This window comes from Oncorhynchus mykiss, chromosome 18, assembly GCF_057628025.1.
Source record: "Oncorhynchus mykiss isolate SJ-2025 chromosome 18, ASM5762802v1, whole genome shotgun sequence".
NCBI classification, from domain to species: Eukaryota; Metazoa; Chordata; class Actinopteri; order Salmoniformes; family Salmonidae; genus Oncorhynchus; species Oncorhynchus mykiss.
Genome location: NC_143039.1, coordinates 46,881,909 through 46,893,391, shown reverse-complemented (window position 1 = coordinate 46,893,391; position 11,483 = coordinate 46,881,909). Strand labels below are relative to the sequence as shown.

At 44.8% G+C, this 11,483-nt stretch overlaps 1 protein-coding gene across 2 annotated transcripts; it reads right to left on the bottom strand.

Moving 5' to 3' along the window:
• LOC110496185 (polyhomeotic-like protein 1) lies at positions 1-11,083 on the bottom strand. Of its 2 annotated transcripts, none has more exons than XM_021571931.3 (15): positions 10,701-11,083; positions 10,070-10,188; positions 9,717-9,827; positions 9,379-9,456; positions 9,000-9,137; positions 6,323-6,487; positions 5,950-6,031; positions 4,833-5,857; positions 4,602-4,725; positions 4,143-4,312; positions 3,834-3,924; positions 3,639-3,726; positions 2,875-3,028; positions 2,372-2,582; positions 1-2,005 (listed from the first exon to the last, which is right to left on the bottom strand). In XM_021571931.3, the coding sequence occupies exons 2-15, from the start codon at positions 10,184-10,186 to the stop codon at positions 1,854-1,856; spliced, it is 2,706 nt and encodes a 901-aa protein (XP_021427606.2). In that variant the 5' UTR covers positions 10,187-10,188; positions 10,701-11,083; the 3' UTR covers positions 1-1,853. The 2 variants fall into 2 exon arrangements, with proteins under 2 accessions (XP_021427606.2, XP_090064723.1); XM_090208597.1 differs by having other exon boundaries at positions 7,030-9,137; positions 10,701-10,855.
• Positions 11,084-11,483: the final 400 nt, after the last annotated feature.

The following is an 11,483-nucleotide window of genomic DNA, read 5'->3' as shown; positions in this document are numbered from 1 at the left end:
TGTTGTCCTAGTAGTTGGTTTATTATTATTTTTTGCATGATATTGACCTAGCCTTCGCCAAGCTTTAAATTTAAAAACACACAATTAGCAGAGCACCTAATCATAAGATTATTGATTATTCATAATAGCCACAGTCATTGCTACTGTCACAAGAGCCTTGGATAGGTGCAAGTTATGAGGAAAGCTATGAGGAAGACCACAACCCAGGGTCATGTTCATTAGGGCACGCAGCATGAAAATGACTGATTCTTATTGGATAAGTCCAGGTAGTCCCTCTCTGTTTCAGTCAGTTTCCTTCCGTTTGATGCCTAATGAGCACGACCTTGGTGACATTTTCTATCCCTACTGTAAATAGCTCTTCCTGTGTGTAAAACTGCAAAGACCTTACTTAAGATTAAGGATTGAACTTCTTTCTTTTTTTTTCGCCTAAACTGACATACCCAAATCTAACTGCCTGTAGCTCAGGACCTGAAGTAAGGATATGCATATTCTTGATACCATTTGAAAGGAAACACTGAAGTTTGTGGAAATGTGTAATTAATGTAGGATAATATAACACATTACATCTGGTAAAAGATAATACAAACCAAAAAACATGCGTTTTCATTATTTCCCTATAAATAATTTATTTCTAGATGGCCGGGCGGGGTGGGTGTGGTGCTAGAGACAGCAGTGGGGTCAAACTGTAGAAACCAGTTACTACATTTGAATATAAAAATGGATTTCTTCAAACAAAACTACACTACATTTTATCTCTGGGACCCTCAGGATGACAAATCAGAGCAAGATTACTGAATGTAAGTACATTATTTACCTTCAGAGGTGAATGTATCACCAGTTGCCGTGATAAAAGTGTTTTGTTGTTGTGCACTATCCTCAAACAATAGCATGGTATTTTTTTTCCTTTAATAGCTACGGTAAATTGGACACTGCAGTTAGATTAACAAGAACTTAAGCTTTTTGCCCATATAAGACATGTCTATGTCCCGGAAAGTTTGCTGTTGTATACAATGTTTTCTAGTCACGTTATCGCATATTGAGCAACAACCATCCAGGTTAAGGGACACCGATCCCGTTTAGGTAAAAAAAGAAAAACATTTAAAATAAGCAGGAGGGCATATAATCTAAAACATGTTGAGAAAACTGAAGTAGCCTATGGGATGGTATCACTTGGATCGGGTATCCCTGTACTTCAGATCCGCATAGCTTATTGTTGCCACTTCACAGACATTTTAAAAAGGACGTTTTTTAATATAAATCCTGTGCACCAATTGTAAGTTACTTGCTCATTTCAGCGGACAGAACATGTCTCCCTCTATTTGTCAAGTTTCTTAGGCCAATATATTAGCTACTCCCCAGTAATGGTTGGCAAAGGCAATGTGTCCATTGCTTTACATGACCTTACCATTCATAACAACTCGTAAAAATAAGGAATGATATGAAACACGTTGTTTTTTAAACGGACGTCTCCGTTCTAGTACTATTTTTTCGATCATCGAAACTACTTAAAGGCCACAACTTCCACAATGATTTTCTACAGCGTAAACAAAGGCAGTCCAGCCAACAAAGGTATATTTAAATATATAGGCAAATATTACACACATAAAGGGTTTGCTCACTCACTCACATAATATAACATAATACTCCACATTTAAGGTCCACATTTTGTGGATAGAAGGCTCATTTTCTCCGCTTTTCATTCTGTTTGTTTTGACAAAACATAGTAAAACCAACAGGGACCCCACTTAATACAGTTCAAAAGTATTTCAACAGCCATATTGTCACCTCCTTTCTCTTCTTTCTCTCCTTTTTCTCTTGGGAGTACCTCTCCTTTCCTCCGTTCATTCTTCCTCTCAGTCTCTCAGGTTGTTGATATGGGCACAGATCTTGAGGGCGGGACCGAGCTTGATGTTCATGGTGGACATGAGATGCTCCTCTCGGAGTAGCAGCAGGGCCTGTCCGTCAATCTCCTGCGACAGGAAATGGTCCGCCAGCTCCTCACAGCCTGGGTGAGGAGAAAAGGAGGAGAGGAGAGAGAAAGAGGGAGGTTGGGAGTAAGAGAGGGCGGGAAAGAGAGAGAGGGAAGGGGAGATAGTAAGCAAGACAATAACATGAACAGCATTTACAATGGTGAAAATCTAATAGCAATGGCCTGCTACCTCAACATCATAGAATAATAGAGGGATTTAAAAAAGCACACAAAAAAAACATGCAAGATAACTGTAATTCTAGATTTCAAAAGCAACAGAAACACAGAGTAGCATTTGGGTGTTGTTGCATGACAACGCATGTCCTTCTAAGCTGACGGTATCAACCAATGATGTCTATAGTAAGTGAAGTACAACATAGAGCTCATCTCTGTGGTACCAACCTTGCAGAGATGATATGAACTGAGACACTTCCTCCACACTCCACTGGGCGGGGCTGCCGGGCAAGAAGTGGGGCGCCTCCGAGCCCTCCAATCGGAGTGTGGGCGGAGGCTGGTGGCAGGAAGAAGAGGAGGCCGGGGAGAGGGACATGGGATCGTCCTCGTCCTCCCCGCAGCTGGAGACGTCCTCCGAACGGCTGGACTCGGAGCGGCACTGTAGACAGTGAACCAGGACTTTGTGAGAGGTGCGTGTGCAACAGGGTAGTCACAACATGGCCACGCTTGAACACGACAAATATGGCATTACCGTTTGACAAGCAGATTTTTAGGCTATTTGAGGACAGAAAGGTAAACGTTTAAATTAGGGTTAGTGATTTAAACCCATCTAGAAACCACCCTACTTTCCACCTTTTCTAGTTTGGACAGACAGCGATTACAGGTCTCTTCAGTCATCCATGCCAGCTCATAAACAAGTGTACAACTATCAATGATCAACTGACCATTACCTTAACTGGTAAGGGTCTCCCGGCTATTTTGGCACTGGCGATCTCGGAGCTGGTCCTGTGGGGGACCCTCCTCCTCAGGACCCCGTCCTCGTCAGAGTGGGAGAGGTGACCCCCCTGTCGCAGGCGGAAATGCTGGCTGCAGCTCACATTATACCTGGAGCAACACGGAGGAATATAGTAGGGATACACTGAGTGTACAAAACATTAAAGACACCTGCTCTTTCCATGACATAGACTGATGAGGTGAATGCAGGTGAAAGCTATGATCCCTGATTGATGTCACGTAAATTCTCTCCAAACAGTGCAGATAAAGGGGAGGAGACAGGGTCAAGGATTTTTAACCCTTTAGACAATTGAGACATGGATTGTGTACGTGTGCTATTCAGAGGGTGAATGGGCAAGACAAAATATTTAAGTGCCTTTGAACAGGGTATGGTAGTAGGTGCCAGGCGCACCGGTTTGAGTGTGTCAAGAACTGCAACGCTGCTGGGTTTTTCACGCTCAACAGTTTCCAGTGTGTATCAAGAATGGTCCTCCACCCAAAGGACATCCAGCCAACTTGACACAACTGTGGGACGCATTAGTCAACATGGGTCAGCATCCCAGTGGAAAACCTTCGACACCTTGTGGAGTCCATGCCCCGGCTAATTGAGGCTGTTCGGAGGGCAAAAGGGGGAGCAACTCAATACTAGGAAGGTGTTCCTAATGTTTTGTACACTCAGTGTATACTGACAAATAGTAGACATACAGCAGGGAATTTGTACCTCTTGGAACAGGTCAAGGAGCAGAAGCGCTTGGTCCCTCTAAACTGTCTGGCTGGGGCGAAGCTTTTGCAGTACTCACACTTCAGCACTGGGAAGAGAACAGGAAAAGGTTTAAAGAACGATACCAATTGCAGTTTGTGGTCAAACCAGAGGCTTCGATGGAAACGTGACCCGGGACTGTGGTCTGAGCCGAACCTGTAGCTGTAGTCACAGTCTCAGGCTGACTAGAGTCTAGATTGTCCATGGCCAAATCTTCTCTAGCTGGCTCCTTGACTGGCCCACTCACCTGTCAATCAAAATACAGGAACAAATGTGTGGTGTTCAACATTACTGATTACAGGGAATTAATGAGAATAGTGTTTACAGTACATGCCACTACTTCTACAGTACATGTCATTATTTATATCAGGTGGTATATATCCGAAAAGGGTACGAATGAATGTTGTATATGAGAGCTACAACTTCTCCAAAAACAACAAATCCCAAGGTGAATACTGTATGTACAGGGAAAGGTTCAGCTCCCTCCTGGATGACGAAGCCTTCTATGAGGTGGGTGAGGACGTGGGGTTTGACCACAGCCTGTTGAGGGGGGGCTCTCTCCCCCTGGCCACCCCCCATACGGGACATCGAGAGAGCAGGGGAACGAGAGGGAGAGGGAGAAAGTGGACCAGAGCCTTAAGAAAAGAAGGGTGGGGGGGGGGAGAAAGGATTTTATCATTTATTTTTGAAAAATTTTAACCAAGTCTGCCTGGCCACAGTGGCTAAATCTGTGCAAACGTGAGGTTTTTGGAATCATGCATAGGTATTGATCCAAGGGGATTTGTCAGTTTGGTGGCTGGGCCAAGGTGGAAAATGGTCTCCTTGCACTCTTATCCTTTCCTCCTTTCAGTGGTCGTAAATGAGAGGAATGAGAAAGGCAAAGTATTGAAGACAAGTGGGCCCATTTATTAGTGGATTACTTACCTGCTTCCGTGGCGGAGGAGGAGAGGGCAGGGGAGTGTTCACTCATTGGAACAAGGTGGGGAGGAGGGGCACCATCTTCGTCATTGGCTGCGACTGACTCGGATTTCCTCTTCATCGACTTACCCTGAGAGGAATGTCATGCATTCACAAATGGAATCGACAACCACTACGTTGTTTAGAAACATCAGTAAATTGTAGTGTTATCAGTGCTATTAGTAATGAACAACTCACCTGGGGAGGCTGAGAACACACAGACTCTCCATTGGCAGCCACTACTGTGCTGCTCGCCTCAACCAAAGGCAGGGGTAAAGTGTGGGAGGAATGGGAGAGGGTGGGAGGAGAGATGGCTGCCTGGGACTGAGAGGAGTTGTTGCTGGCCAAGGTGCAATTTGGACTTGGCTTCAGCCCAGGTCTCTGATTCTGATTGGCTTGCGCATGCACGTGAGAGATGTGGGCCAATGGGAGGGTTTCCTGGGCTGATTGAAGGCTCTTTAAATCCGTCCGTCGGTTTATCACCCCTCCCTCTCTGGAAGTGATGGAGGCCACCATGGTGAGAATGCTGGCTCTGCTGGAACTACTCAGAAGAGTAGCTCCATCCTGGGAACAGGTGTTCCGGGCCTGGACCAAGGCCAAAGCCTGGGGGCTTCCTATGGAGCTCTGCCTGGCTCCTACTATCTGGACTGGGATGTGCGGCGGAGGCTGGGCAGCACTAGTCTGATTGTTGGCGGGGGGTGCGGGGAGGATGGGAGGCGGGTTGCGGGATGGCAGTTGCAGGGGCATACGGAGACCCTGTTGAGTTTTGGGCTGGATTGGAACGGGACCGTTCCCGTGGCCTCCCTTGTCATTAACAGTGCTTTTCTGCAGAGGCTGAACCACCAGTGTTTGAGTACTAACATTGGGCTTGATGGTGGCAGCAGCCACCTGGTAACTGTGGGGCTGGGCGGGCGCATTGGAGGTGGGCACCAGAATGTGCGTCGCCGTGGCGGCGGAGGTAACCGTGGTGATAGCCCCGCCCCGGCCAAAGTTGGGTCCGGAGAGGAGGAGCTGTGAGAGTGGGACAGAGGTGGAGGGTGAGGAGGGGGTGTTGGAGTGGTGGTTGCCCGTCTTGAGGTTGAGAGAGGACAGGTTGGCGTTGGAGCTCTGGATGTAGGTGGGGATCTTGATGTGGGACTGTTGCTGTTGGGTTGGTTTAGTGGTAGACTGTGGAGTGGACTGGTTGAACTGCTGGTGAGATGACTGGACAAGGGGGTAGGTCGCTGGGAAAGAATGAGGAAGGAAATGAATAACTAACAGGTAAGGAAGTATGCTAAGTATGTAAGGCTAGGTATGCTGCGATTTCACTCCCCACCTGGTTCACCCCTCACTGGGGTTCCAGTCTTGACCCCGACCCCCTTGGGACTGCTGACACATCGCAGAGCCAGGTTCTGTACCTGGCCCAGAAAGAAAGGGGTAGATGAGTGTATGACGATTGATGGAAAGAAGAGGCCAGAGAGAGGGATGCAAGAGAAGAAAAATCTAGTTTCACCAATTTCAGAGCCCAATACTGTAGTTTGACTGCACGAATATTCATTTTGCCTGGTCCCAGATCTGTTTGTGCTGTAATGGCCACAGGAACAGGCAAGACAGCACCAACAGGACTGGGAACGAGGTATTCTAGATTACATCACTAAAGCAGGACTCACTCCAATGTTCTCAGTCACGAATACAAAGTTGATCCATACCTGGTCATTGTCTGATTGGTTGCTGGAGGAAGTAGGTGTATCTTCCCGTTGTTGCTGCTGCTGAGTCTGCGGCTGCTGGGTGACTGTTGCCATGGCAGTGGTTGCCGTGCTACCAGGCATAAAGATGAGCTGGGAGGAGAGGGGAGACCTCAGAGACCGGTTCACCTACAGTATAACAAAAGAGACTGTCAATCAAAGAGTCCTTTCATGGAGGCAAATGACAAAAGCTGATACTCTTGAGCCAAGCCCAAACCAAACCAAGCTAAGCTGTACTAGGGCTGTTGTGGTGACCGTATTACCGCCACACAGGCGGTTGGTTACCAGTCATGAAGGCAGTCAAATTCCACGTGACCGTTTAGTCACAGTAATTAGGCTTCTCTGACGCTGCTGATGGTCATTAGTAGCCCACCAAACTTGCTAACTGCCTGGTACTCAGCACTCTATTGTCCCTCTAATCACTCTGACATCAATGCAAATGTCATCAAAAATCTAATGAAACACTTAATGAGAGCCCATGAGCTCATGTTGCGCAACATTTCTATAGGCTATGCAATTGCGTGAGAAAACAGAGTGATGGCCTCTATTAAAAAGAGGAGGATCCCATCAGCTTTCCATAGGCTAGGCCTACTATATTTATTTCTCAACTTTCCTAATATTAAGCAAATATTAAGCACATTGCTTATCTTTACAACAGGAGTATAGCCTACCTGGCTGGGATGAGTGTCCTCCATTCGCTATTTAAGTGCAGAGATGACATGTATTTTTTCCCCTGCCCCTGTTTCGAGACATGTGCATGATAATGGTCCATTCTAAATCAAAACGGATTTCACACATATATTATTTAGTATAGGTAAAGACAAAATTAAAGAATAGTCTGATGGGTGACAATATTAGCTTATCACTTGTGAATTATATATTATCACTTGATGCCCATCCTAAGGCAAGAAACAATGCCCTTTTTTCTCTTCGAATCATAGTCCACACCTCATGTAGCCCAAAGGCCTATATGTTTTGATAAGGTTTGTATCACAACTAACGTGGTCAAATAGAGCTTAACTGGCATAGATAAGCAGCGCGTGAGTTTCGAGATTCAAGTTTGGGTAAGATAACCATAAAAATGCACCTTTATAATAAAAGCACTTTTAATAATGGTGTTTTCCCACTAATGGAACATTCACACTTATAGCTTACTGCTGTGAGCGCTTATAATGTGAAGAAATAGCCAAATAGTTTATCAACATTTTAAGTTAAAGGTTCTGATCTGTTGCTTCAGCCACATTGCATAAAACTTTTTGTTGATGCTAGCAGTTAATTTATTTGGCATCTATCACATCCCACAACTGTCCCAGACTATGTTTGGAATATTTATTTCTCACACAGAATAGGTCAACTTTTGTACTATGGGGATAGTAGATTGATATAAACTAGTGCTTTTTCTGTTCGTTAGGCCTACTTATCTTGTTGGCTGACGAAAAGTAAATGTGGACAGTTTTTCCAATATCTTCAATATGTGTGTCTGTCTTCACTTGTAGCCTGTGAGAAAGACCAGATCACATGGAGAGTGGTGTGAGTGAGAAGTGCTTTGGAACAGGCAGTACTCAGGGAGAAGGGGTGCAAAAAGCATGGATTTTTTAGGGTGAATTATGGCCACACAACGGGGATTGTGCCGGAAATTCGAGATTTGTTTCTCAAATTGTGAACGAGAGACTGACGAAGTGTGTACAGTCTGCGCTAAAAACAAAGCAGAGCTCATGCCTTTCAAGTGACTTTTTCAAATCATTATTTGTCGCATCAAAACATTTAGTTGGTAGACCAATTAAAGATACATTAATAACTCTAAATTAAGCATATAGGAGTACCTATTTCTATGTTAACCCATCAACAAAGAATAGTCGCATGTGCGCACTCCCTCAAATCCTTCGGCAAAAATATGCTTTCTATTTTATTCAGCTTTGTTCAATTGTATACTTCATACTATAAAATAATGCCATGGAATTCTATGCAAATCTTGTCTGCTAAATGAACTAGTGTAGCCCACAGACATATGGCATAGCCAGATCAGGGCCTAACATAAGGACAACTCAGAGTATGCTATTCTCAAAAACCAATACCCCCAATTTCGTGATATCCAATTGGTAGTTACAGTCTTGTTCCATCGCTGCAACTCCCGTACGAACTCGGGAGAGGCGAAAGTCGAGAGCAATGCGTCGCGTGATTCAACCCGGATCTGAAGTGACACCTCAAGCTCTGCAGTACCTTAGACCGCTGCGCCACTAGGGGGGGCCCTAGAGTTTGCTATTCTGTTCTTCTGAAATAGACTACATTTTCTTCATATCATGTTTCTTTAGACCTGTCTAAAATAAATACTGGATTTATTGTGAAGGTGTAGGCTATATTACATTGATTTATTAGACTTTTTAAAATGTAGATGTTCCAAAGGTCTGCCTCAGTGGCTTGTAGGCTATGTGTGGAAGCCAGGAGATGCTGGCTTTAATTACCATGAGATCGACAGTTATCTGCTTGACAATCATCGGCTGACTAGATTTCTGGACCGCCACAGCCCTAAGTAGTACTGTGCTGACCTGTTTATGCATCCACCATAATGGAACTAAGCCAGCAAAGTTTTGTTCGTGTCGGCCTTATAGTGTGAATCAGGCAATAGTGCATGGGTTCTCACTCTCAGATACATCTGTCCCTGTCCTGCCGTGTTTCCGCCCAGCAGCACTGATTGGCTTATAGTGGATGTCGCGGAGGAGCCTGGGCCTATAGCGCGGGTGCTGGTTATGGCACCACCCCCAGAAGTGGTTACATTCACCTGAAGAGGAAAGGGAAAAAAGGGGATTTGAGAGCAATCAAAGCTAACTGTATTGACTATTTTGGAGACGATCAAACAATGCAGGTACCCGTGATTTCAAATATATAGAATGTCATTATCATTCTCAAACAGCAAATTGTGGTTTTAAGTCAATATTACTGGAGTGGCCTCTTTGAAGCTGGATTCTTATCAGTGATTTTGGGTAGCACGCCTACTAGTTGTCATAGATGTGTAAACGTACAGATGTGACTGTGGTGCTTGTGGTCTGAGAGGTGCTGTTGGCGGGAGTGCTGGACTGACGACTGGCAGCAAGGGTGGCCTAGAACAGGGACGAAAGGGACTAACGTCAAAAGCCATTGCCATACCGCAATCGACAGAAGCTCTGTCCTAGTCGAGTTTAGAGCGGTAAAAAACAGATCATGTAGCAAACCTCGTGATGATGTTTCAACATAGTGTGCTGTCATCCTATAGCCTAAACATTTGCAACCTGACCAGGACAACAACAAAAAAAAGCACCCATGCCGTTCTATTCCGAGCATGCATTATTAGTAGGGGTGGTTCATAACGATGCTTCTGTACCTGTTGTACTGCAGCCAGGTTTTGTAGCTGGGCACTGTTGATCTGTTGCTGTAGCATCAGCTGCTGGAAGTACTGCGCTGCGTTGGGCTGCCTCTGCAGCGCCTGAAGGGCCTTCAGTTGCACAAGATAGAAAACAGGGAGAGGGAGTCATTGACATTGCAAAGTCAATAGCCTGCAGGTTGATATATACGAGCGCTTACAGAGTGATAATGCGATAACTACACTACAGGCAGGATTACAGATGACACTGAGTGACACGGAGTACAAATTGGGATTGCCATGTCAGAAAAAGGCGTCAGGCTATACATAATATCCCCATTCATATGCATGCACACCCACCCACAGTTACTGACCTGCACAGCCTGTCTCTCGTACAGGGACATGGAGTTCATTGGAGAGGGGCGGGAGTTCACCCCTGATGGAGTGGTTCCATTGGTAGAGCCCTGGTTTTGGTCCCCATCTGTCTCCATCACTGAGGAAAAGAAGAGGAGCGTTCAATCAAATGCTGACTAGAAAACCATGTCAAAAGACATGGCTATCAGTCACTGGTGGAAGGTAAAGGATTATTCACACTGCAGCTCTGTGGAGAGGTGGAATATATCTGTCATGCCTGGATAACTAACATCTATATTTACATGTTGACATGATATTGTAGCCATCAATCAAGAATGTCATGCCTCCTTTCACTCCTTCTCCTGGCTGTGCTTGCAAACATTTGATTGTCATGCAACATAAATTCAATGGCTAGTAATAAATGCATTATTAGTCGCTTGCAAGGTAAATCATTATTAGCTGGCTAGCTATGAACATGCTATACAGCTCACTTGTTGCACTATAATTAGAAGCAAGTTGAGTGCTGCTAGCCATTACAGTAGTTTGCTAGCTAGCTACAGTACCTAGTTGCAGCCAGTGCTAGCACACAAGCTAGCTACTGTTACTGGTTAGCTACCCGTGCCCATCGTATGCTGCAAATCCATTGCTCACCGTGGACGTCGGTGTATTGCCACTTTTGTTTCTCTCTCGACTTCAATGCGTCGCAGTATGCAACAATTCCTTTTGCACGACGATATTGCAGTACATTCAATTAGGTTGTTGATATTTTGCATAAAATTGTGCGGAGGACAACTCCTCCTTTTGATGTTTGTCCCTTTCCGGCGCAAAGGAATGACGGCGTACATAGGTCGCGTGCCAAAATGTTTTCACAACAACATAGTTACAATGTCATCTCTACCTGCAATAGCAACACGGTTAATATGTCAGTAATTGCAACAGTGTATGTGATGCTCCCTGTTACACTGTAGCTGCATCTTGAAAATACTCCTACAGCCGTGTGCATCCGCTACTATGAACTTGATTACCCCAGTTTTGCTATCATAAACCCATTTCCCAGAAATCATTGTTTCATGTGTGTAAAAATGAAATAAACCGTTTTACCTTCCCATGAACTAAGATGCGTTTGTAAGTAAAGCTACCGTTGCGTTTTTATTTCAAAACAATGTTTAAAAATGTACTTACTTTGGCCGCTTTCCTCCCAAGCTTCAAGCTCTAAGCCTGTCACTCAAAATGGTCTCTCCCAGCATCAACCTAGCCCGAGTCATGTTAAAATACTATTTCCAAGTGAAACACACAAACGATCAAACAGGTATTTCGGTGTAATGCCAGCTGGTGGATGTCAAAAAGAAGGTTAACAAAACATTTATTACCCTTTCACACACAGACACAGTACATTGATTGATTAAACCAAGTAAGATGCTGACTTTGTATTTG